At 50.8% G+C, this 26,999-nt stretch overlaps 1 protein-coding gene across 1 annotated transcript in view; it reads right to left on the bottom strand.

Annotated features, from left to right (window-relative positions):
• Nucleotides 1-26,999, bottom strand: part of STK10 (serine/threonine kinase 10) — a 114,983-nt gene that overhangs the window by 81,914 nt on the left and 6,070 nt on the right. Inside the window, exon 2 of the mRNA XM_027034391.2 lies at nucleotides 7,735-7,899. Within this exon, the coding sequence (XP_026890192.2) occupies nucleotides 7,735-7,899 (165 nt within the window). The remainder of the gene's footprint in view (nucleotides 1-7,734; nucleotides 7,900-26,999) is intronic.

Below are 26,999 nucleotides of genomic sequence, written 5' to 3'. Positions count from 1 at the left end.
CAGCAACCAACAGCTGGCCTCCTAGCCCAAGGCGACAAGCCACAGAAACCTTGGCCGATGAAATGTGGTCATAGGAACATGTGTGGACAGTGGGCCCCTCCCACCCACACCCTGCTCTGTGACCCTGGGACCTGTACTTCCTCTCTGCAGAATGTTTACTTTCAGACAAGAAGTCACTCTCTGAAAAGCCCCTAGTCATTCCTTCTGGGTACTACACACACACACACACACACACACACACACACACACACACACACAAAGTTGGCATACATGTTCAGGAAGTTCACAGATCCCCCACAAGCCTATTTTTGGACTCCCTAGGCCAGAAGTCCTGACTTCAGAGCTCACCAGGTCTGGTGACTTCAGGGGCAAACGAGGCTGCATATATAAAAAGATATACATATGCTCTCAACATTTTTCTAGGAACACAACCTTCTTGTTTGTCCTTACTTTCCTCAGTTTTGACAGAGATGCGAGATGAGAAATGTTTCCTCTCAATTCTACTTGAAGTGACAGCAGTAACCCCCAATGACAAACAGACCTCAGTATCGGGAATGCGTCAGGGAGCAGTGAGGTCTGAGGCTAATCGGAGAGCACATCCCTGTCTGTGGGGGCCCCAGGCAATTGCCACCATGCAGAAAGGTAGCCTATACAACCACATCTCCAGAATGTTCTGACAAAATGCTAGCAGAAAATTTCTAAAAGCATCTCGCATGCCAAACAAAAAGCATCCGCAGGCCCAATCCTTCAGTCTGCAATTTTCTCCAAGGCTTCACATGCAGGTGAGGGGCCCTGGCTCGTGGCCCGTCTGGCATGGTAGATACCCTTCCACCCCAACAGCAAAAGACTGAATGGCAAAGACCTGTAGCTCTCAAGGGGGGGGGGGGGCGATTTTGCCTCCCACCCCCGCACCACAGGACATTTGGCAATATCTGGAGACATTTTGGTTGTCAAACTGAGCCGCGAGGTAGGAGGTGGGAGGTTCTATTAGAATCTACTGGGTAGAGGCAGGGACATTGCTGAACATTCTACAATGTACAGGACAACTACACACACACACACACACACACACACACACACACACAATGACCCAAACCCCAATGTAGACCAGAGTCCATGGGGCTACTCTGGGGGCCACCTTAGGAGTGGGAAGTCAATACTAATGTGCTGAAGAGGCCCATTGTGACAACTTCCTTTTAACAGGGAGTGCAGTACCCAGGCTGAGGCTTTGGCAGGCAAAGGGATCGGGTTAAAATTCAACACAATTGGTTTATTTTCTTTTATTTCTGTTTATGACAAGTGGGTCCTAGTTTCCCATGTAGGGTAGTAAGATGAAAGTTTCTTTTTATTTTTTTTTTAATTTTTTAAAAATGTTTTTATTTATTTTTGAAGGAGAGAGAGACAGAGCATGAGCAGGGGAAGAGCACGGAGAGAGGGAGACACAGAATCCAAAAGAGGCTCCAGGCTCTGAGCTGTCAGCCCAGAGCCCAATGTGGAGCTTGAACTCACGAACTGTGAGATCATGACCTGAGCCAAAGTCGGACGCTTAATTGACTGAGCCACCCAGGTGCCCCTGAAAGTAAGTTTCTTTTTAAATACATATATTTAATTTCTAGAAAGTGCATCACTTTAAGTTCGAGCCCCACCTTGGGCTCCACACTGACAGCACAGAACCTGCTTGGGATTCTCTCTCTCTCTCTCTCTCTCTCTCTCTCTCTCTCTCTCTCCCCCCCCCCACCCCCACTCTCTCTTTGAAATTAAATAAACTTAAAAAAAAAAAAAGAGTGAGGGGCACCTGGGTGGCTCAGTCACAGTTAAGCATCTGACTCTTGATTTCAGCTCAGGTCATGATCTCATGATTTGTGAGTTCAAGCCCCATGTCGGGCTCTGTGCTGCTTGGAAATCCGTGTCTCTGGCCCTCCCTCCCTCATGCTCATGCTCTATCTCTCCCTCAAAATAAATAGAAGGTTAACGATTATAGCAGTAGCCGAACAGATGAGCTGTGGAAGCAGCAGCCCTATCGAGAATACCCTATAAATACCATAGATATTCAGCACTGAGAATAGTCTGTTCACACCCAGGGAAAACCCAGGAAGACTCCATGATGGTACAGACCTCCCGTGCAAGCAGAAGAGTCACTGCTCTATTTGATACTCAGCAAGGACATTGCTGGGCCAATAAACTCACTGCAAAACCTTCTGACCAGGTGAAACCTGGGGACACAAGGACTTCTGAACTTGACCTGTGCCGAGTCTCCAGGGCAGGCCAGGGTGGCAGGGCCTGCTGTGTGCACATGAAAGGCCTTTCCTCCCTCTGTCGGTGACGTCCTCGAACCCTAACGTTACCTTTCTTATTGTTCTGGGAGAACAAAATCACAGCGAAGCCTCAAGAAGGTTCGCCAGGCAAAAGGCAGAGAAGCCAGGAGAGAGGGAGCTGCAGGAAACTAGGGGTAGGGGCCAAAAGGGTTGGGAGGAGAGGGGAGAGAGGGACAAGGGCATTAACTAAGCACACACTCTGTGCCAGGCACTGCTGCCCACACCTGACCTGCAGGCCTCACTTCATCCTTACAACAGGATAAGCTTTGTGATCATCCTCTCCATCTGTGCCAAAAAGATGGAGACTCGAAGGTTAGCTAAGATCCACACTGGCACCAAGAGACAGGACCGGACCTGGCTCCCACACTGCAGGGCCGGGAAGGGAGCAAATGCATGTGACCAGCACGGAGGAGGTACAAAGGGACTCAGACCGGCTAAGAAGCGGGCAGGCACTGCCCTGCTTCAAACACCCCAGGGGTTTCCCGTCACCTACAATAAGATTGCAACTCCTACCTTCCAGACCCCCATCTCCTCCCACCCAGCCCAGGCACTGCCCCTCGCTGTCTTTAAACGCAGTGAACACACTCCCACTTGATGTAACCTCAGTCCTCCCTCCACTGGCTCCTTCTCAGCTATCACCTCGAGGCTTCCCAGACCACACACTGAAGGTGGCTTGCCCCATCCTTAGGCCTCACCTCCTGCTGGCTTGAATTTGATTTCCATCCTGCACCAAGCCAAGGACCCTCTTGGCTAGTCCTGTGGGACCCCCTCTGGGTCCTCGGACCCAACCTGCCTGCATCACTTTCTGTATCCAAAGGGCCCGGGACATGGCTCGGCACAAGGAAGGAACCCGACAGAGACTTGGTTAAATGACTAAATGGAGACTGCGGCAGTCCTCCAGGGCTGCAGGCTCAACTGCCCCAGCATCACCCACGCTCGTAGAGGCCAAGGCTGGAGGACCTGGGGTGAACAGGTAACACATCAAAACTCAGGGTCTGTGTCCGTCAAAAAGGCCAAGCAAGATCTGTGCTCAGGAACTGATCAGAAGGGGCTTGAAAATGCTCACCAGGTGCAAAAGCAGGATTCCAGCCACCTTCACCTCTCTTCCACTCAACACAAGGAAAAGCTTTAGAGGAATGCAGATTCCTTCCCTCCTCCCTACCAGCTATCACTAGCTAGAGAACAAAGCCCAAAGTCAACCTTAGGACATTGGCTTTGTGGGACTTCACTCCCCCAGGGCAGGGCTGGCCCCAAGCACCTCAGCTTTTTTTTTTTTTTAATGTTTATTTATTTATTTTTGAGAGAGAGAGAGAGAGAGAGAGAGAGAGAGAGAGAGAGAGAGAGAGAAGGGAAAGGGAGAGAATGGGAGACAGAAAATCCCAAGCAGGCTCCACACTGACAGCACAGGGCTCGATCTCACTGACAGCACAGGGCTCGATCTCACGAACCATGAGATCATGACCTGAACCGAAATCAAGAATCGGACCCCCGCCTCAGCTGTCTTGAGGGGACCGGACTGGACCTCTACTCCCTCCCTTGTGCTGGACCAGAATGAAGGTAGGACCCAGTCTCCCGCAGGCGACACCAAGACTGGTAACTGTGCTAAAACATGCCTGGTAAAAGGAGAGAAAAGAAATGGAGCGGAGAGGAAGAGGAGATACATTCCACCTAGAGGTACAGGGAAGAAGTGAAAATGCCTCATGGAGGCAGTGATGCTCTCGCTGACCACAGATGACGATGGGAAGGGCACGCCTGGAAGAGGGTACCAGATGAGCAAAGGTCTGGGGGTGTCGCCTGCAAGGGGCTTAGAATAGGTCTGGGAAAGCATCCGCTGATGGGAGACCACAGCCTGTGTACCGGGTAATGGATTTGGAATATATTCTGGGGAGCCGTGGAAGGGCTTTCCATAGAGCAGTGTAACACGAGTAGGTTCTCTCATCCCTGGTCTTTGAAGACTTCCGTATGTCTGGCCTTGTGACTAATTTGCTGTGTGACCTCAGGTAAATCCCGGACCCTGTCTGGCCTGCAGTTGTCTCATCTTTCAAATGAGTGGATGGCTGTGTGATACCTGGCGGCAGTGTCCCGTGGCTTAGTCAACACTCCTCTGGTCTGGCTCCAGTGGTATGCCAGAGCAAGCATTCACTGGCTTGGGAAACTGATTGTGAAATTTTCAGGAATTGTCGTCAGCCAGCTGTTAAACACAACCACTATTAAAAATGAAGTTATATAACGTTATAATTTTTGGACTTACGTTGAAAACAAAGATTATAAACACTCAAGACCTATCCTTTCCCTAACGACTGTACCACATTCTACTATCACCTATGCACTTGAGATTATTTACATCTACTAAATCTGTGCGGCAGAAATACTTTATCATGGAATACCATTGCAAACCTCTTTCCAACTCTGTTAGCAACATGGTGTTTGTAGCCTGAAATTAACCAAAGCGGGAATGTTCATACCACAGAAAATGGCAGACGGTACACGCCGGGGCTGCTCTCCTTGGGAGGTGACTGTTACAAATTTCCCACTGTCCCATTCTCCCACTCCCAAACACCTATAGGAAAACACACCCAACCCTTGAAAGACTTTGCCAGAGGCCAAAATCTGGCTCAGGCCAGGGGTTGGGGACCGGAGGGATGCTGGTGAGGAGGGGCCGTTATAAACCCAAGGAAAGGGGCGCCTGGGTGGCTCAGTCGGTTAAGCGTCCGACTTCAGCTCAGGTCACGATCTCGCGGTCCGTGAGTTCGAGCCCCACGTCGGGCTCAGGGCTGATGGCTCAGAGCCTGGAGCCTGTTTCAGATTCTGTGTCTCCTTCTCTCTCTGCCCCTCCCCCGTTCATGCTCTGTCTCTCTCTGTCTCAAAAATAAACGTTAAAAAAAAAATTTTAAAAAAAAGTCAAAGAGGTCCATCACAAAGTTGTTTATAACAGAAAAAAAAAAAAAAAAGGCAACCTAAATGCCCAACAATAGAGAATGGCACAGCCAGGAGATGGAATTCTACAGAAAAACCAAATATGAAGATGCAGTGTCCCCCCACTGACATGAAAAGTTGTTCTTAATAGACCTTAAATAAAAAGAGTAAAAGGCAAAGTAATAAGTATGATATCAATTTTTCTTTTTTTTAAAAAAACCTGTGGGCATGGGTACATATATGTATATATTTTAGAAACCTAGAAAAATATATTCTACATTTATCAGCAGTTATCTCTGGTACAAAATTTTGAATGGTTTTAATCATTTTTTTTCTTTTGTTTTTCTGTAGCCTCTCATTTTTCTCCAGGGATCATAGATACAGTATTTGTTTAATTTCTTAAAAGAAAGAACTTTCTGAGAAGCAGCTCCATGAACAGGACAGAGGAAACAAGCAGGTTCAGGTACGTGGCCATGAGCAAGAGGCCCCGCCCTCTCTGGACCTGTGTCCCCACCCCGCTCACCTCCCAAGGTGCCTGGAGACAGGGGATGAGGAAAGGCTTTGGAATCTGCATCTAGCAGTCAGTGGTGGTGGTTTCATACCCCAGTGACATCCGGGGGGCTCCCCAAAGAGACTCTCAGGCAAACGAAAGTTGGCTTCCACCCAGGATTGGACAGGGAGGCATTTCAGTGGACAGAGCTCTGGGCAGGGCCAGGGGGCCGCATTCTCACTCCCCTCAGACACTGGCTTCCTTCACTTCTGTGAAATGACAGGGATAAACTCCGACAGTGGTTTCCCTAAACTCTCCTTTGGTTTTTCTTAAAACAGCAGGATCCTTTTCTCAAATGAAACACAGATTTCCCCATCAAGCATCAGTAGCCTATTCCTAAAATCAGGTATCTTGTACAGAAAGAAAAAACCTAGGGTCTATTTCCCTTTATTTTATTTTATTACTTTTTTTAACATTTATTTTTGAAAGAGATGGCACATGAGTGGGGGAAGGGCAGAAGAGAGAGAGAGGGAGACACAGAATCCAAAGCAGGCCCCAGGCTCTGAGCTGTCAGCACACAGCCCGCTGTGGGGCTCGATCTCGGGAATGGCAAGATCATGACCTGAGCCAAAGTCAGATGCCCAACTGACTGAGCCACATAGGCGCCTCTATTTCCCCTTATTTTAAGTGGGAAAAATTAAAAAGCACATCAACTCCAAACTCTCCATTAATTTCCTAAAATATAACTAAAACATAGTAACTCTCTCTACACATAATAACCTATCACGATAGGAGGCTGAACACTGAGAACATCCCCCTCGTAACCACTAAATCATCATTAACCTTGCTGTGTGCAGCAACACGGACCTGGGCCAGCTCTCTCAGCTCCAGCACCTCTGCAGGTGCCCGGCCCTGCCAACCCCTGGGATGTCTTTGCAAAACATCTACGTGTGATTCTGACAGTCTTCCAATTGCATCTAGAATTCACGGGAGACTTTTCCTGCACGTGATTTTGTTGAACGGAGTTTTGGGAACATTAACACGTTGCTCTACATATAAAACGCTTGCTGAAAAATAGTTTGAAGAGACACGTATGTTCTAGGGAGTCCGGGTTTCATAAACTGAGAGGCATTCATCCCAGAAGAGTGTCCATGGGACAACCATTCTGCAGGACAGACATGTCCTATGAAAACCAGGGAGCCTGCAAAATTTCTCTAGAGAGGCTAGGGAGTGAGGCTGGGTTTGGAAGGCGGGGCTTGAAGCTGCGCCCGCACTGCGCACATCCAGCCATGAGGCTCCTGGGTGGAGAATGAGGGGTGTTAAGGGGTCCCCTCCTCTGATGCTGCCATTGCAGAGAATACCCACACAGCAGCCACAGTAATGACACCGCTAGTGCAAATGATATAACATATACAAACAGTCTGTCAGTCAACAGTCACCAGGCTCTTGCACCTGCCAGGTACACTTGTAAACACCGATCATGAGTTAATTTATTTGATCCCTGTAATAACCAAATGAGCCAGGTACTATTATTACTCCCATCTTACAGTCGGGAAAACTGAGGCACAGAGAAGTTAAGAGCTTGCCTAGGATTCTCTAACTCGTAAATGGCAGAGCCTTAGAATTCCATGGGGCGCCTGGGTGGCTTACTCGGCTAAGCGTCCAACTCTCAACTTTGGCTCATGGCATGACTTCAGGGTCATGGGATCAAGCCTTGTGTCAGGCTCTACTCTGGGCATGGAGGCTACTTGGGATTCTGTCTCTCTCTCTCTGCCCCTCTCCCATCCAAAAAGAATTCCTTCCTGCTCAAACCACTGCCCCCACCCCCAAAAGTGGGGAGGCTCTGTAGAAAGGGAAGGAGAGGGGATCCAGAGCCGCCCTACTTCACCTTCTGCTTACCCGGGCCCCAGCCCTCAAAGCAGACACTAAGAAAGAGCAGAGCACCTGTGAACCTGGCTAGCTCCGGCCTACCGGGCCACAAGGACCAGGAGGGGGCAGGCAGGCGGCCCTTACCCACAGCTTCCCGTCATAGTAGTAGGCTCCCAGGAGCTTCACGATGTAGGGGTGGTCGCAGGTGGCGAGGATGTCGATCTCCACCGTGTAGTCCTCAAGCTCCTCCTCACTCTTGGTCTCAATTACCTTGGCGGCAGCCAAGGCACCCGTCTCCTTGTTCTTGGCCTGTGAAGCGGAGGCAAAGAAGGTCAACGAGGCACATCCGGCAGGAAACCGAGCCCCGGAAGCCGCTTGGACAGCCCTGCGTGAAAACCGGTGTTCGGCGATTCATGCTAATGTTGTTTAAAGTACGACATACCCACACTATGCGATAAATAAAAATACAAGAATCGCGTATCCCTACAAACACCAACAGGGAAAGATTGCTAAGTTGTGTTCAGTAAGAGATCCAAGTCACTGAACAATCAAGTGGTAGGACACTTTTTCTGTAACAATGGAAAAGTGGGGCCCCTGGGTGGCTCAGTCGGTTAAGCATCTGACTCTTGGTTTCGGCTCAGGTCACGATCTCACAGTTCGTGGGTTCAAGCCCTACATAGGTCTCTGCGCTGATGGTGTGGAGCCTGCTTGGGATTCTCTCCCTCTCTCTCCCTCTCTCTCTCTCTCTCTCTCTCTCTCTCTCTGCCCCTCCCCCGCTTATGCAGTCTCTCTCTCTCTAAATAAATAAACTTAAAAAAATTTAATGGAAAACTGCATAAATGCATGGAAAACTCTGGAAACATGCTGCCTGACAGCAGGCTAGGAAGGTGCCTAAAATGGGGAGAATTAAAGGGCACCTTCACTCTCTGCGTGTTGTTTAAAACATTAACAGGCACATTTCATATGTGTATTTGCATATTTCCCACACGTTAAAAGTAAAATGAAAAGAGGTTTTAAGTCCCCACCAAGTGCAGTGCAAGTGCTTCCCAGATGCATCTCCCCGATATAACAACGGTTTATTTGATGAAAAAGAGGGAGGGAATTTCACACCTACAAAGATGGCTAAAAATTTTTTTTTTCTGAGAGAGAGACAGAGAGCATGAGCGGGGGGGGGGGGGGGGGGGGGGGAGGGAGGGAGGGAGAGAGGGAGAGAGAGAGAGAGAGAGAGAGAGAGAGAGAACGAACCCCAAGCAGGCTCCATGCTCAGTGCGGAGCCCAAAGCAGGGCTCAACCCCATGACCCTGAGACTACGACCCGAGCCTAAATCAAGAGTCAGACACTCAACCAACTGAGCTATCCAGGTGCCCCTCTAATTTTCTGAAAAACGAAAAATAGGGGCACCTGGCTGGCTCAGTCGGTAGAGCATGCGACTCTTGATCTTAGGGTTGTGAGTTCGAGACCCACATGAGGTATAGAGATTACTTAAAAATCAAATCTAAAAGAAAAAGCAAGAAAAGTAGCGTTGGTGAGGCTGTGGAAACATTGGAACCTCTGCTCATTGCTCGTGGGAAGGTAAAATGGTGCACCTACCATGGAAAACAGTTTGGGGGTTTCTCAAAAGGTTAAACACAGAACCACCGTGGCCCGGCAGTTCCACTCCTGGGAAGAGATACAAAAGAACTCACAGCAGGGATCCGAGCAGGTATCTGTCCACCCATGTTCACGGCAGCACTACCCACTGACATCAAAAGGTGCAAACGAGCCACATGTCCATCAGCAGATGAATGGACAAAAAAGTGGAATATACACTCAGTGGAATGTTATTTGGCCTTAAAAAGGAAGGAAATCCTTCTTTTCTTTCTTTCTTTCTTTTTTTTTTTCTTTTGTCTGGGAAACTGTATTTCTCCTATCCTGAATGAAAGCCTCGCTGGATAGAAAAAGGAAGGAAATTCTGATGCATGCTAGAACAGGACGAACTTCATGCTCGATGAAAAAAGCCAAGTCACAAAAGAACAAATATCGTATGATCCCACTTATGTGAGATACCTACACGAGTGAAATTCAGAGACAGGACGTATAATCGAGGCCACCAGGGCAAATGGAGAGTTAGTGTTAAACGGGCACCGAGTTTCTGTTTGGGATGACGAAGAGGTTCTGGAAACGGACAAGGGGGGGAAGGTTGTACAACACTGTGAATGTACGTAATGCCAATGAATTGTGCACTTAGGGCTAAAAATGGTCAGTTTTAGGTTATACATATTTTACCGCAATTTTAAGAACTGAGAACAAGAGAAAAAGAACCAGGCAAACAGTGCAAGCTACCGCACCCACGGGGAGCTGGTATCCAGGAAAAGGGAACAGAACCCACACGCCCTCAAGTGGCCCCGTGACCCTCAAGGGCCGCTGGGAGCATTCACCCACTGTGCTGCATGCGCTCGGGTGTTTTAAGAGAACACACTTGGGGCGCCTGGGTGGCTCAGTCAGTTAAGCGGCCGACTTCGGCTCAGGTCATGATCTCGCGGTCCGTGAGTTGGAGCCCCGCGTCGGGCTCTGTGCTGACAGCTCAGAGCCTGATGGCTGTTTCAGATTCTGTGTCTCCCTCTCTCTGACCCTCCCCTGTTCATGCTCTGTCTCTCCCTGTCTCAAAAATAAATTAAAAAAAAAAAAAAAAAAAACGTTAAAAAAAAAATTAAAAAAAAAAAAAGAGAGAGAGCACACTTTCCAACAACACGGGCCCAGGAAGCAGGCCACTCTGGAGCCCTTGAATAGCCATCTGTGGGGAAGCACACGGGAAACGGGCTCTTCTGGACTCCATGAGCAGCCCTGGTGGTCTCCACTGTGGTGGCTTCCTGAGGACAGTATCACACACGACCCTCACCTCCTAGGACAACTCTGACCGGCCCCACGACGTGGTGATTGATGGCCCAGATGCTCCTGCATGCCTAGCACCCCCAAGGATGACAATGAGCATTAGCATCACCTCACACGACACCGCAGTACCCAGCACCTCAGTGTCCCCATTCTAGAGGCTTAGAGAGGGGACACGGCTGGAACTAGGATAGTGGCACCAGAATTAGAATCTGGGTCCTCTAACTTCCAAGACCCTGTGCACTTTCCACTGCTGTACAAGGTCTCTGATCGTCTCCAGAACTCAGAAGCCCTAAGACCAGACGCCCACAGACACCTACGAGAGAGCTCCCAGGCCAGCCCCGCACAGGGCACCCTCCCCGCAGAGACAGAGTGGCCCATCCCGTGGCCTCAAGGTCCAGCCAGAGACGCAGCCCTCTACTGCCAGTGACTAGAGGGCATGCTTATGGAGGGTGGGGTAACTGCGAGGGGGCGGCAAACCCCACCAGGGAACCTTGTGGAAGGGAGTGATGCCAATGGGCCATTTTTGAGCTCATTTGCAAATTTATTCTCCGTGTAACTGTTTCTGTTAACAGAGCTGCAAAATCCCCAGGGCCCCACGCAGTGATGACAATGGTCTCCCATTGATCAAGGTCATTAGTCTACACTCCAGCATGTGCTAACTCATTTATCTCTTCAAGCACCCCCCAATGCTGGTGCTCTTACTATCTCATGCACAGACGAGGAGACTGAGCAGAGTCCCCAACACAGGTGAGGTGACAGGGCCGGTCGGGACGCCTGCTCCCAGGTCTGCACTTCGGCAGGGACACCCTTCCTCCACATGGTCCCTTCCTCATGAGGCCCAGGAGCCGAGTGCAGGGGGGGGGGGCGGGGCGGGGAGACAGAGTTTCCCAGGGGGCCATAACCCAGTGTCAGTCCTTGTGCTAGAACCCACCTGCTCACTCGCCCCACCTGAGTGGGGGCTGCTCCTATAAACTCAGTCGTGAAAGCTTGTTGAGAACACCCGAGAAACTCACGATTTCAGCCATTGGGCGCTTGTGCTCTGGTGCTCACTCACGCGGGCACACACTCACTCCCTTTCTCACACCTGACTGTGTACCTGCCCTTTCATTTCCGGTAAGGCTGATTTTTAAGTGCCCGCAAGAGGACCATCAAAGCACTCTTTCACATTGTACACCACTCTCGCTCCCCCTCCTCTCCAGACCCAGAAGAGGAGGTAAGGCCCGCTCTGCTCCTTTACCAGAAGGAAGGTCGGAAAGCTCAGCGGGGTGGCCAGAGGTGGGGCCCCGGGTGAGCACGGCAACCACCTTGACCATGCTCTCCCAGCCCCCCAGCCAGAGCAGCACAGGGGAGAACTGAGCGGGGCAAAAGCCACTCCCTCAGTCACTCACCCTGCACTCCTGAGAGATGGTCAAGGAGGCTGCATGGCACCTCTTCCCAGGTTTCCTTACCAGTATTTTCTCCCAGGAGTGAGGGAGGCCCAGGCAGGGACCGTTTTCCGTGAGCGCACAAAACCTGCCTTGCCCGTCACCCTGAAAGGCAGCATTGACCACAGGGCTGGGCCTCCAGCCGGTGCCAGGGTCAACACCGAGGAACACCCGCTGCCCAGCACCTTGCTCGTATTACAGAGACTAGAGCCTGCCAGAAAGGGGTTAGCTGGCAGCAGTCGTGGTGCATAAAGTGACTTCGCCAAAATTAAATTCTTTACAAGTCTGGTTGAGGCAGCAATCTACTCACCTCCGTGCCAGAAGACGTAATAATGGCTGATGATAAAAACAGCTAACACGGCCTGTGCGCTCACCGTGTGCCAGGACGGGCCTTAAATGGAATCTCTCATTTCATCCTCCATCCAGCCCTTGGAGATAAGTATTAGTAACCCCAACTTACAGATGAGAAAACAGAGATTGAGAGAGGCATGGTGATTTGCCTCAGGTCACACAGCAAGCAAGGAGTGGAAGCAGATCCAAATGCAGGCCCACCTTGCTCAAAGAGCCTAAACTCCAAGTCTCTTCCCAACCAGCCCTCCCTGGGGGGCACCCTGCTCCGGCTGCCATCGCTGAAGATAAACGACTATAGACCACAACTGATAACATGCTTGGCAGCTAAGTACTAAAAATACCAAACTTTAATCCGCCCACATGCCATTAAGGCAGGTGGTCGCCATCATGCCCATTTCCCAGATTAGCAGACTTAAGGCTCAAAGGCGTACCAGGACCCACCCCGTCCAGTGTTCTCTTGACGACACTAGGCTGCCAGAAACCAGCTTAGTCCCTGTTCGTTCATCCAACCATTATTTACTGAGCTCATGTTCTAGGGGAGGTCCTTTTCTAGTGAACAAGACAGTTTCTGCTAGAAGGAGCACTGGTAATAGAAATCACGGCCCTCTCACGACATCTCACCCTACCTGATTTTTCTTCGGGGAGCTAACCCGCCCTCATTCCCAGTCCCTAAAATGCACTGGAGCAGAATCCGCCTCCAACTCTAGAAGTGGGTGGGTGACTCATACTGGTCGATCAGAACATGAATGGCTCAGGGAGAAGAATGTGATCATGTCAGCCAATGAGATGCAACCTCGGAACAATAGCAGAGATGGCTGAGATAACCCCAAACCCCACTTTAAGCTAGCCTCCAGCATAAACATTTCATGAAAATGAAACTGGCTGAAGCAATAGAGCCTAGAGAGGGCACAAGAGGACACTGCTTGATCCCCTCAATTAATTTTTATACCCGGGAGGTACTATGAAGAGCCTCATTTTATGTGTAAGAAAACTCATGCTCAGAGAGGTAAAGCCACTTGCTCAAGAACACACAGCAGATAAACAACAGGCCTGGGAGTTGAATTCAGGTCTACGTGGCTTCAGTGTCCACGCTCCTGACCTCTTTACCAGTGGTCAAATTCTGCAAAGGTCCTGTCCGGGCCCCAGTTTCCTCCCTGTACAGTAGCAGGGTGGGGAAATGATGCCCAAGCTCTCTTCATGGTCTGAGGTGTAGGGCATCTTGTGAGAGTGTGTAGGTCCTGGAAAGCTATGGGTGGTCCGAGCAGATGGGGCACCTGTGGGAGTTGACAGTCAAGGAGTCGCATAAAGAACAAGTGGCTGTCTGTGGCCTCTGACGTCCATCTCTCCCACTGGCTGAGGCAAGGCTGGGGTCCAGCAAAGGGTGGGGGAGCCCCCGCCCAGCCCTCCGCTGCTGGCTGGCAGTGACTAACGCCTCAGCCCACACCCTTGAGAGCAGACACACAGTGGCCACTTGTGTTTACTGGCCCAGGCACCTTGGCGGGAACAATCTTCCCCCTTGTGCGGCTCAGGCACCCAGCCTGGAGGAGGTGGGGACAACCCTCCCAGCAGGGAGCCCTGCCCCACCCAAGGGGCCCGGCCAGGCCAGGCCAGGCCAGTCCTGTCCGGTCCACTCAGGGGCCAGGGGCTTCCTGAAAGTCCATCACAAAGCAGCAGCTGAGGGGGACAACCCCCAGCCCACCCCGTCCCTCCCAGCTGCGGGCTCCCTCCTCCCCCAGGGAAAGAGCTGATATCACAGAACTCAGAGACCAGAATGTTAGCCCCCACTCCTAAATCCCAACTCCCCCGTGCCCTCTGCAGATGAGGAAACAAAAGTGAATGCAGTGACCTGGGTCCAGTCTGGGACAGTTGCAGATTCACAACCCTCCTTTCCCTTGGCAACTGCCCCTCCCTCTTGGTGCAAGGGATTCACGAGGGGCTGAGCCCACCTGGCCCCAGTGCTCAGCGCAGACCCAGCCACGCATTCCTGGCCCTCTCAGTCACCGCCAGTACTTCAGACTTGCACAAGTGACCCAAGGCAGGCCAACAGGGTTGTACCTGGGTGGTTTGGGGGTTGTTTTGGAGTTTTCGGTAAAGTTCTTCGGTAAAGAAGCTCTTTCTTTCTCTGGGGTTGCTAAACGGGTAGAATGGAAGTCTGGAGGGTTTTATAGCCCACATGGCCATTCCTCCAGAGACCCTGCCTGAGGATGAAGCCATGACAAAGGAAGCAGGGCCCACAAACGGAGGAGGGCAGATGTTGAGGTCCGCAGACACCTGGAGACAGCTGTTCCTGAAGACAGGGTCTGCCCTTAGACTTTTCAGTCCCTTCTGGACTTCTGTCATCTGCCACCAAAAAGTAAGTAGGTTTGCCATCTCTGGGGGTATTCCAGCAGAGAACAGGTATCTGTGGAGGTACTTCACCACATACCACACGTGTAACAAGGGCCACCTTCAAAAGGGCCACCAAGACCTACAAAGTGATCTTCACTGAGGCCCCTCCGAGGACCTAACTGATAACCCAGGACACAAAGCCCCAAATGGAAAACACAGTTACTAACAGGCCACAGACAACAGAAACCAGGGGATACTTCCGCCCCCAAAACCCTCCTCCAAAGGAGCAGAGATTTATAATTATTAAATTAACAAAAACAAGGAATGACCACTTCCAGGACTGGTGACAAAGAGGGTGGTAAAATGGGTATACTCATTACTGACAAAAATACAGATTCATTTTCTTTTTAATGTTTATTTTTGAGAGAATGTGAGCAGGGGAGGGGCAGAGAGAGAGAATGGGACAGAAGATCTGGAGCGGGCTCTGTGCGGCCAGCAGCAAGCCCGACGCAGGGCTGGAACTCACAAACTGCACGATCGTGACCTGAGCGGAAGTGGGATAACCGACTGGCGTCCAGATCCAATCCTCCAAAGACAAAAGCCAGCAATAGGTTTTAAAATCCTTAACGATATCTTTTAAGCCTATCAGCCCTCATTCCTAAGAAAGGAACGCCAGGAAATTATTTAAATAAAGACAACAAAAGAAATGTACTAGGAGCATGCTCACCATAGTCCATAACAATGGCAAAAAAAACCCCAGAAAGAACCTAAATGTTCAACAGTAAGACAGTGGTCAAATTAACTCAGTGGGATATTAAGCAACCCTTTAAGATGATAAATAGAAAAACAATATAGTAATGAGAAAAAATAATTAAGCCATAATAGTATGTCAACAAAGCAGGCTAATAAAATGGGGCTAAGCTAGAACTTTGGGGAGATCGTTGCACCTACGATTCAGGAGAACCTGAAAACACAGCATAAGGAATACAAGCAGCTTGTAAAAGTTAATTTCCCTCAATGGCATCTGACAATTATCCACAGGGGTCCCAGCAAGGACAGTGGAGGATGGTGCCCCACAAGTAACCACTTTATCTTGACCTTGTTTTGAATGTATCCAGGCATGGTCACCCTCGTCCTCTCAGGAACCCACTTGAGCTGCGCTGTCCAATATGGCAGCTACCAGCCACACTGAATAGAGGAGAAACAATGTTCCTATCACTGCAAAAAGTTCTCGGAAGCAGCTTTGAACATAAGGCTGAACCTGGCAGAAAATACTTTCTCATAGAGGTGAGGGAGCATCTGAAACTCACTCCCATGTTCCAGACCCAGCCTAGAAACATGTATTTCTTTGTCGAGGAAGAAACAAAGGTCTCAAGTGCAAAGAGTGGGTAGAATCTCAGGTGGTGATCGTTCGGGAATCCGGTCTCCTAGCAACCTGGCCGGAAGGCAGGCGTGAAGGAAGGCTCCCAGCTGACCTGTCAGATGAACAGCCTAGGCATGTGGGTCAGAGCCAAAGAATGGAGTAGACAAGGCTAAGGGTTTCTATTTTCCCCGCCCTCTGGATTCTGGATGGCTGTGCCAGGCATGTGTCAAATATGGGTCAGGCCGCTGGAACCAAGAAGGAGCCTGGTCTGTGTCCTACGATACACAGCTGTGGTGTCCCTGCCTGAAAACATTTTATCTTTGTGTGGTGAGGTCTGTTACCAATCACGGGAAAGGCTTCCACTCTATTATGGAGGGAGGAAATCTGGCCCCACAAGGTCACAGCAGGACGGGCCACGTGCAGGGGAAGGGGCCCAACATAAATCCAAGCAGGGTGGCCTGAGGGCACCAGACACAGAGCCAATGTGGCCTTGGGTTCAGATTCCACTAACACCCCTGGCAGGCATGAGTCAGTCGAGGAGGGGAGTCTGTGTTCCACAGCCCAGCCTTCCGGACACTTGGGTCTTGTGGGCCTCAGGAAGAAGGCCGGCCAAGACCTCCTGAGATCTCTTGAGGGGGGATAAGCATCCCCTCACCAGTGTCCGGCATAGGTCCACGAGGTAGGCAGCTGTTCTGTCTGCCCCTGTTAAGAAAAAATGAAGGCCCTGTCCCAGGTCATGCGGCTAGGAAGTGCGGTCAGGACTCGATGCAGGCCCAGCCTTCTGCCCAGTGCTTTTCCCCTTCAGGAGCCCCCCAGAGGAAGTATCTCCAGGGGTTCCCACCCAGTTTCTACGTGTGCCCGTCCTCCTTCCCCTTCTCTTCCTTCACTCCCTTCAGCCAGAAACCCGTTGGGGGCAAACTTCAATGGTTCCCTGCTGCTGATGCAAAGCTCAAACTCCCCGGCCTGGGACACGGAGCCCGGGTGATTGACCCCTTCTACTTTTCTGGGAGTCCAGTACTCCTCCACATGCACCCCCTGCTATGGCCAGTGCCCTCCTGCTTCCTACTTCCACGCGTTTCTTCCCCCCGCTGGAGTGCCTTCCCTATATGTGTGTTTATCCCACAAAGTCTAACTCCACAGCCTGTTCCCTGAAGTGCTCTCAGAACCCCAACTCCCCTACTACCATTTCACACCTTATTAGGGCTTTCTTCACAGACCTCCTGGTACCCCAGGCATTGGTGTTCCAAGGTTCTCTGACCTCGTTGTGAGCTCTGAAAGGCTAAGCCCATGTCTAATTCATTCTAGTCCACCCTGCAGAGCCTCGCACAGAATATCTAGTGGATAGGAGTCTGGGAGGGTGAGTAAATGGGAAGATGAGAGAATGGGTAGGCAGATGGGCAGGTAGGTAGTGGACGGGGAGCTGGATGGACAGGTGCATGAAAAGGAGGGTGGGGGGATGGGTTAGTGGAAGAGAGGGAGGGAGAGAGGGCTACATGGAAGGATGGGCGTGTGGGAGGATAGACGGACAGGAAAGTGAGCAAGCAGGACTACGAATGGGTGGATGGGAGAACAGGTGTGTGTGAGACAGGAAAAAAGGAATGAAAAGTATGACTAGACAGTAAACAATCATCAAATCTTTTTTTCCAAAAGGCACTAGAGCCTGGTTTGTTTTTTTTTTTTTAAGTTTATTTATTTGAGAGAGAGAGAGAGAGAGAGCTTGCACGCGTGCATACGCACGCATGAGCAAGCAGGGGAGGGGCAGAGAGAAAGGGAGAGAAAATCCCAAGCAGACTCTGTGCTGTCAGTGCAGAGCCTGATGCAGGGCTCAAACTCACAAACCCTGAGATCATGACCTGAGCCGAAATCAAGAGTCAGACGCTTGACTGAGCCACCCAGGCACCCTGAGCTACACTGTTGGCTTCTGTGAACACCAGACTCTCTCCTTCCCTTCATATTGTAGCCAAGAAAAAGTTTTTTCTACAGGCACCTACCCTACTCCATTCCACCCATGTCCCCATCTTGGCAAACTTAGAAATGGGCAAATTTCCATCAAATGATTTGTGGAATGGAAAAAGCACAGGAGCTGGGTTCAAATCCCGACTCTACTACTTACCAGCTAAGCGCCCTTCAGGAAGGCAAGGAACCAGACTTCAGTTTCCCGGCAGAGATGTGGACAATTCCAGAGACACACGAGAAAGTTTATAAACCACCATGGGTTAATGGGTTAACTACTGGCTGTTACGTTCCTCGCTTAGGACCGTGTATGTTTCACTTTCAAAAGCCTAAAAGCATGTTTAGCTTGTTCACCAATATATCTGCCACCATGTTCAGCCATAGTACACACTACGTATTTTTAAGTTATGGGTGGATGGCTGAATTGGCATTGGTATCTCCGTGCAAAAAAAGAAACGATGTGTCCTCCGCCTAAGGATGGAAAGGAAGTGACGAGAAGTCCCTTTTCTCCTCAACATATTTATATTCCTGAATCTCTAGCTGTTCTCTGGTTTTGAAAGCTGTCTCCTCTCTACCTTGGGGAAGCCCAAGCCTCTGACTGAGCAGGATACACACACTTAACTGAGTCCTGCCAAGTGGAGAGAAACCACTTCCCTATCAATAATCGCTGGGCCAAGTTTCAGCTCAGGACGAACGAGAGTGCCAAGTTTCAGAGCAAGTGACACTTAAGGATGGCAAAGATTGTGAAGCACAAAGCAGAGGAGTGGTATGGCTTCCAAAGACGGCCATTTAATACTCTCTCCCAGGGGGTGGGGGGGTGGGAGGGGTGGGAAGAGACGTCTGGCGAGCCATCCTGACACAGCAGGGAATGCCTGAGCCTCCAAATCCTTCTGGGCTAGCAAATAAAAAACCAAAACCCAACAGGATTAGCCTAAAAGATATCGCACCATGGCCTTGACAGAAAACCCAGGCAAGCTGTCCAACTAGGCCAGGGATGTGGGAGCCTTCAGATCTCAGCTCTTCAGAAGTGATGGGGATCCAACCTCACCTAGTGCTGATAAAGGAGGTGAGAAAGGTGATGTAGAGACGCTGCTCCCACCTCTCCCAAGCCTCCTGGAGCCAGCGGAGGGCCCACAGAGGAATGGGTGCTGAGTCACAGCAGGAGGGAGGCCCAGGGTCAAGAGCAGAGAGGAAGGAGGGAAGAAGGAAGCACCTTTATCCAGGGCTGCCTTAGTCGGTTGAGCATCCAACTCTTGATTTCAGCCCAGGTCATCATCTCAGTTTGTGAGTTCGAGCCCCTGCTTGGGATTCTCAATCTCTCTCTCTCTCTCTCTCTGCTTCCCCCCCCCAAAAATAAACATTAAAAAACAAAAGAGTCTTCAAAATGTATTATTACAAAGAAGACAATCAAACCACCCATAATCCCTTGAGCAGACCTAGAAGGTATCACGCTAAGTGAAACAAAATGAGATGGAAAGACAAACACCTTATGATTTCACTTTTATAAGGAATCTAAAAAACACACAAATGAACCAACAGACTCTTAAATACAGAGAACTGGTTGTTGCCAGAGGGGAGGTGGGTGGGGGATGGTGAAATAAAGGGGATTAAGAGGTACAAACATCCAGTTATAAAATAAGTCATGGAGATAAAAATTACAGTATAGGGGATGTAGTCAATGGTACTGTGATAATGTTGTTTGGGGACAGATGGCAACCGCTGACCGTGGTGAGCACGGAGTTTTACACTGAACTACTGAATCGTTACATGGTCCACGTAATAGAACACTGTGCATTAATTATACTTCAGTTAAAGAAAAACACCCATAATCCCAGAGAAAACTGCCTGCAGCACTTTGTAGCACCTCTTGCCTGTGCCTGCTGTGGCTGAACCCACCCTAACATTTCCCAGCTGTGTGACCCCAGGGGACTTATGTGGCCTCTCTGTCCCTCACTCTCCTCCTTTTGCTAAGCAGTTCCTGCCTCGCGGGCTGTTGTGGGCATTCATTGAGCTAATTAATATGTGACCGATGCTCAGGGCAGGGCTGGCCCGAAGTGAGCACCCCACAAGTGTTTGTTCACTATTCTCTCTCTCCACGGATATGTTCTCCCATACCTTATAAAAGTGGGGTTAAACTGTACACACTGATTTGTCATTTTCACTTCACTGACCAGTATGCTCGTGTATTGTACGCGGTGACGGTCATGCCATTTAACAAGGCGTCACGATCGGCCCTGTGGATCACAGGACACTCTGCCGCGGCATCAGCTCCAATAGCTGCAGACTGCTCTGCTAAAGGGCAAGGCCATGACGGGTCGGACATAGGTCAGGCCACTCCACGCCGTCACATGGTGCTGCATCCAGGGGCCCGAGACTCCATCACGAGATGCCAGACAGCTCTCCAAATGGCTGGGCCGCTTCATGCCTCACGGTCGTGCAGGCTGACAGCCCTCCCCACGCCCTGGCTGACACGAGATGTAATAAATATGTGAAGCGAGGCGCAGGCCAGTCCTGCTGTATCCTGGCTGCGTGTCCTTGGGTACTGGCCTCATAAGACTGCAGGTGGTAAAGACACAGACCTGTCGAATCACCACGAGATGAAACTAGTAACATTAATTATACATTACATCACATGTACGTAAATTATACTTCAGTTAAAAAAAAAAAAAAAAAAAAAACACACCCATACTCCCAGAAAAACTGCCGTGAGCATTTGGGAATACCTCCTGCCGGTATTCCATGGTGCGGGACAAGAATTACGTCCCACTTGTGAGACGAACGGTATTATCCCCATTTTGCAGAAAAGGACACCGAGGCTCAGAGGGGTAACGTCACTCGCCTAAAGTCACACAGCAAAATGACGACAATGGCCGAGCCGGGACTCCTGCACCACCAAGTAGGAGCCTCGGAGGTGGGGCTCCCGTGGGAGGTGGGAGGTGCTCCACAGGCCTTCTGAGGTTCACCTTGTCGGCCTCAGACGGTCTACAGACAGAGCAGAGCCTCGGCCAGAGCCGGCACCAGTCCCCCGCTCCCTCCTTGGCCAACAGAAGCAGCAGTGGGTTTCCTGTCACCTCAAAGCCTCAAAGCGGGGTGGGGGTGGAGGGCACTCGAGGGAGGAGGAGGCTTGAATAAGAGCCAGGGGACCAGAGCCCACGAAGCAGCAAAACAAAGGTAGAAAGAATCTCCAGGCCAAACAGGGAAGCAGGCCAGCTCCGATGGGGTCATTGCCTCAGGGTGACAAAGCCAGCTTTGATGGTGGCAACAGCCTCAGGGGCCAAGAATTGGGCCTGGGCTCCCAGACAGAACAGGCCGGAGCTTTCCAGGAAGGAGGGCAAAGGCAGGCGTGCCCTCTGGGGCATGAATGTTGCTCTTTTACCACCCAGAGCGGCCACCCTGGACCCAACGGAGCAGGCAGGGAGCGAACTTCCCAAAGGCTGGGTGGAGCCTCTTTATCACGTTCTTGGGCAGGAGAGCAAGAAGCTTCCGGCTGACCCCCAGGAACCCGAAACACCAACTTCTATGTAAGAAGCAGCCTCCTGCATGACCAGAAAGGGGAGGCGGACCAGGGGCCTCCAGGGACTCTGCCTGCCAACCCTCAGGAGCCAGGTGTGCTGGTCAACCAGCAGGAATAATCATCAGCACCACAACGGCATTTACTTCTCCCTCCATTCTGAGCACTATGGATGGTAAGGACTGGCCAGGTCTCCATCTTCTATTAAGTTTTCTAAGGGAAGCGCTATCTCGATCCTCATTTTACAGCTCAAGATGCTGAGGCTCAGAGAGGTGAGGCGACTTTCCCAAAGTCACACAGCAAGGAGGCAGGGAAACTAGGAGAAAGCTCAGCAGGGATCCCTGTGCCTATACTCATTAGCACAGTGCTGGGCCTGCCTACAGAGAAGAAGCTAGGGCTAGCATTTACTCATTCGTTGTTCATTCACACAGGAGAAATTAACTAAGCATCTGCTATGAGCATCTACTATGTTGGCCACAAAAAAAATGGAGAACTCCCTGCCCGCGGGGACCTTACATCTTCCAGAGAGGAAAGAAAAATAAACAAAACACGCAAAAGAAACCCAGTCTGTGGCTGGAGCTCCGAAAGAAATCAGCAGGGAACTGTCACCATGGCCCGGGAGGGGTAGTCAGAGCAGGCCTGAGAAGGGACGTGTCAATCGAGACCCAGAGGATGAGAAGGAGCCCTGGTTGCACAGAGTAGTGGGAAGAGAGTGGGAGGCAGAGACAGCAGCAAGTGCAAAGGTCCTGAGACAGAAAAGGGAAGTCCTTCCTTCAACTCCTCTCAGTGGCCCCTCCCCCACTGGACAGAGGCTGGCTACAGTTAACGCTTTAGTCACTAGCACAGTGGTTAATCCTCTGGAGTCTCAGGGCCTCAATTCTGGTTCTGGTATTGCCTGTTAGTGAGAAAACACAATAAGCAAGCTATGGGGAAAGGAAGGAAAAAAAAAAAGGGTAGCAAAGGGGAAAGCAGAGAGAAAGGGGAAGAGAGAAAAGAGTGAGTGAAGAGGAAGGTGAGTGCAGGGGAGGAGGGAGAAGGGGGGTGGGGAGAAAGGGGAAGGGAGGAAGAAGCTCTTTGGAGTAACATGCCTCCCTACCCTGCTGGCAGCACTCAGGGGCACCCAGAACCTTAGGATGCTGTGGCACCAGCACGCCCACACCCACCAGAGCCCCAGGAGGAGGCCAGGAGCACCCAGCTTCCCCCGCCACTTCCTCTGTGAGCCTGAGCCCTGCCTACACTAGTCACCACTTCCTCTGCATGTGAGAGGCCGCCGCCCCCATCTCGGGGCCCAGACCCAGCTAAGGTTGAGCCAGGCCTACGGAGGAGGGTCACGTCGCTGGGCACAGAAACGCCAAGGCCACAAGGAGACACCACACTGAGGTGGCCCGGGAATCTCTCCTCACACTAAGCCCCCTCGTCTTTCCCTCCATATTGTACAGTAGAAAAGGCTCAGGCTCCTAGCCAGAGACATCTAGGTTCAAGTCCCAGCCTTGCCACGGAGAAGCGGTGTGAGCCGAAGCAAGTCCATCCAGGTACCTCTCTGGGCCTCTGCTTCGTCAGGTGCGGAGAGAGGATGCTAACTAACCCTTGCCCTTCCCGAGGTTGGCAGAAGCATCAACGATGAACGGATAAGAAGAGCAACTCCCCACTCATTTATCTTGTTCACCTTGGAACCCACAGTGCCTGGCACACGGGAAGTGCTCAATTAATAATTCCAATGGCTACCCTGGATTTGAGCTTTTCCAAGGTCCTGGGCCAAGTGGTTTACCACTTGCGTTATTTCACTCTCCAACCACCCTGCAGCAGTACTACTCCCAGTGCCGTTTTGCAGCTAAAGACAGAGAGGCACGCGGGTAAGTACTTCTCTCAGGATCACCGCAAGAGGCAGCGAGCCAGGCTGTAACTCCAGAAACTCATCCAAGTTCCTACGCCATCTCTGATCCCGGGCAAGTGTGAGTTTCCCTTCCCACCTCATCCTAACTTCTTGCCTCTTCCTAACTACCATCCCTTGCTCTCTAGAATCTTCCATGCCTCCCGCCCCTGGTACAACATCTCATTCTTGGACTGGATGCCTTCCATCAGTGCTTCTCCCTGGGCTCTGCCTTGGGCCCCAACCACAGCTCCGGCCTTTCCTCTTACCCCACCTACTCCAGCCAGCAGGGTGTAGCCACTCTGTCCCAGCCTTCACTCATTAATGGCTACCCCGGCCTTGGGCAGCCAGGAACCCTGGCTCTGACATCCCCCACCTCCCTCCTCTGGTGACCATCCAAAACTAGCTCCACTCTAACACTGCGGGAGGCTGATCTGGTCAGGCCCTGCACACAGGGCAGGCAGGACATTAGCTGAGCTCAAAACCAACACAACCAAATTCCTCAGCTTGGCATTCAAGGCCTTCTTGACTGGGCCCCCAAGTAGTATTCTTGATCTGGCCCTGCCCTAGCCAGCCCCTCCGGCCATGCCCAGCTCCCAAACCCACTGACCATTGGACTTGAGGCGGCAACAGAAATGTGTAGAGGGGCCCAGGAGGAAGGCACAAGGTGTTGGTAAACGTCAGAGGCCAGATCTGCACTGTACCGAACAGCGGTCACATGTCACCAGGGAGCCCCTGAAATGTGGCTAGCCCAGATTGAGAGGTGCTGGAAACACAAAACACAAACCAATTGTAAAGACTTACTATGGAATAAGAATATTAAATATCTCTTTTATTCTATATTGATTATATCCTGAAATGATACTTTGGATATATTGGGTTAAATAGAATATACTATTAAACTGGTGGCCACCAGCAAAATAACATAAAAACAGGAAGGGGGACAAAACATAAGAGGCTCCTAAATACAAAGAACAAACTGAGGTTTACTGGAGGGCTTGCAGGTGGGGGGATGGGCTAAATGGGTGATGGGCATTGAGGAGGACACTTGTTGGGACGAGCACTGGGAGTTCTACGTAGGGGATGAATCGCTAGATTCTACTCCTGAAATCAACACTGCACTATATGCTAACTAACTTGGATGTGAATTGAAAAATAACAACCAACAAACAAAAAACTGCTGGCCAATAGACACATGAAAAGACGCTCACCGTCACTGATCATCAGGAAAATGCAAATCAAAACCACAATGATACCACCTCACACTCAGAATGACTAGTATCAAAAACAAGAAACAAGTGTTGGTGAGGATGTGCAGAAAAAGGGACCCTCATGCACTGCTGGCGGGAAGGCAAACGGCCGAAGCTACTGTGGAAAACAGGACAGAGGTTCCTCAAAAACGTAAAAATAGAAATACTGCACAATCCAGTATTTCTACCAGGTATTTACCCAAAGAAAGTGAAAACACGAATTCAAAAAGACATATGCACCTCGATGTTTGCTGCAGCAGTATTTACAATAGCCAAGATATGGAAGCAACTCGTGTGTCCAGTGGTAGATAGATGGATAAAGAAGACTTTATATGTTACTATTAATCAGCCATAAAAAGAAATGAGATCTTGCCATCTGGGACAACATGGATGGACCCAGAGGGTATAATGCTAAGCGAAGTAAGTCAGAGAAAGACCAGTGCCATATGATTTCACTTATATGTGGAATCTAGGGGAAAAAAAGCAAACAAAGCAACCAAAAACAGACTCATAAATACAGAGAACAGATTGGTGGTAGCCAGAGGGAAGGGGGGGCTTTTATGTGACACATGATTTCAAAATGCTGGCAATCGCTTCAAATTTGGTTCAGCCACCGTGGGAGCCACACAAATCAGTGTGCAGGCTGGCAACCTCAGGCCTCACTATCTGACCTCTCTCCTGGCCCAGGCTTCCTTCTCTCCAGCTTGCTATCACCACCCCACCTGCCCTGCCTGGTGGAAGCCTTCCCCTTTCTCCACTTTCCCCAGCAGAACCGCCTGTGTCCTCCCCCCACCAAGCAGCAGAGGAGGCTGCTGGCACCACGGAGCACCTCCTCTGAGCCAACTGCTGTGCCCTTCGTGGGGGGTGAGTCCTAGTCTCAGCCCCACTGTACACATGAGAAAACAGAGGCTCAGATCGCACAGCTGCTAAGTGGGACAGCCAGGATTCGAATGCTGGTCCACCTAGCTGCAAGGCCCGAGTCTCCCATCCTACACTCAGGGACCTGACCCGCAGACACGAATAAATACTGTTTGCCATACTGAATCGAGCCAGCTCACTCCAATGAGGCAGTGGTGCCCAACTAGAGCAATTCTGCTCCCCAGAGAGCAGGCGGCAACGTCTGGAGACATTTCAGGCCGTCACAACTAGGGGGGCCGAGGGGAGGGTGGTGCTGGCCCTGGTGGCACTTCTAACGAGTGGAAGCGAAGGATGCTGCTAACACCCAATAATGCACGGACAGCCCCTACAACAAAGGATTCCTGCCCAAAATGTCAACAGTGCCGAGGTGGCGAGCCCTGGCATAAGAGCCAAGCTACTGTCACCAGCTAGACCCCCAAGACCTGTCCTGTACTGCTCACCCGCTTGTTCCCACAGACCTTTGTCCCACCTTTTTCCTCAGGCTCTTCTTTCCAACTATCTCTTAACTCGGGCAAAAGGCGCGATGCACACAGCATCCTCGAAGGAAATCGAAACTACCCCTCAAGCAAGAAGGACGGCCAGGACAAACTCCGCCGGCCCAGACCCCCCAGACCATTTTGAGCTCAACCCCCAACCCACACCTGCACAGATGGACCACGGAGGAACCTGTGGAATGACTGACAGTTACCGTTCCCTCATTACAATACTAAAATCTCCGCCCAAGGAGCACAAGCCTCATTTACGTGACTCAGAATATACTTATCGGTATGTTTCCTCCAGGTACATGCCCGACTTTATGCCGGCTTCTACCTGGGGCCGAGGCTCCCCTTTCTAATTATTCATCCCAACCCTAAATAAAAGGAGCCCATTCACCCTTGCTCCGGGAGTCACGGCTTTGGAAGTTATTCCCCGTGATGTGCTTATTTGCCACAAGTTTTTGCGGGACAATTCCACCTGTACCTGTGACTCACCAAGGAGCGAACTCACGCTGGTTCTGTGTCACTACAAACACGAACGTATTTCTTCCTGGTCCCCAGTTAAACAGCAGTAACTGGCCAGGACCTTCTCTTTGTGATACCAAAAGCATCAACAATAACAAAGTATCTTCCTTTCCTGCCCACTTCCTGGGTGGGGATCAGGAGCTACAAGCACCTTGGCCCTCCTATCCTCTGACTTATCACCTTCATTTACAGACAAGAGCCTGAGGCTCAGAGTGGGAGGTCACTGGCTCAGGTGGAAACCCAGATCTTGCTCACCCTCAAACTTCTTCCCTTAATCACCCTGCTGTATACTGCCCTAAGCGGCAGCTGGCACAGGGCTATTTTCTGGGGGCTTTGGGGTGGCAGTCCCTGCGGTTGTCCCCTGGTCTGGGTAACCTCCAGAGGTCAGGGGACCCAGATGGAAGTGGGGGTGGGGATCTGGTTAGCTGTTTAGCTCACATCGCCAGGGCCTGCTCTGGAGCCAGCCAGAAAAGGTCTCAGGGCTAAATCAGCTGCTCAAGAGACACCCCCACCCCACCCCGCAAGGTGGGCAACACCCCAGGAAGCTAGGGCCACTTGAGTTTAGGATC

The sequence above is a fragment of the Acinonyx jubatus genome, chromosome A1 (assembly GCF_027475565.1).
Source record: "Acinonyx jubatus isolate Ajub_Pintada_27869175 chromosome A1, VMU_Ajub_asm_v1.0, whole genome shotgun sequence".
Taxonomy (NCBI): domain Eukaryota; kingdom Metazoa; phylum Chordata; class Mammalia; order Carnivora; family Felidae; genus Acinonyx; species Acinonyx jubatus.
The sequence above is the reverse complement of the archived record's forward strand: the minus strand, read 5'-3'. Positions and strand labels throughout refer to the sequence as shown.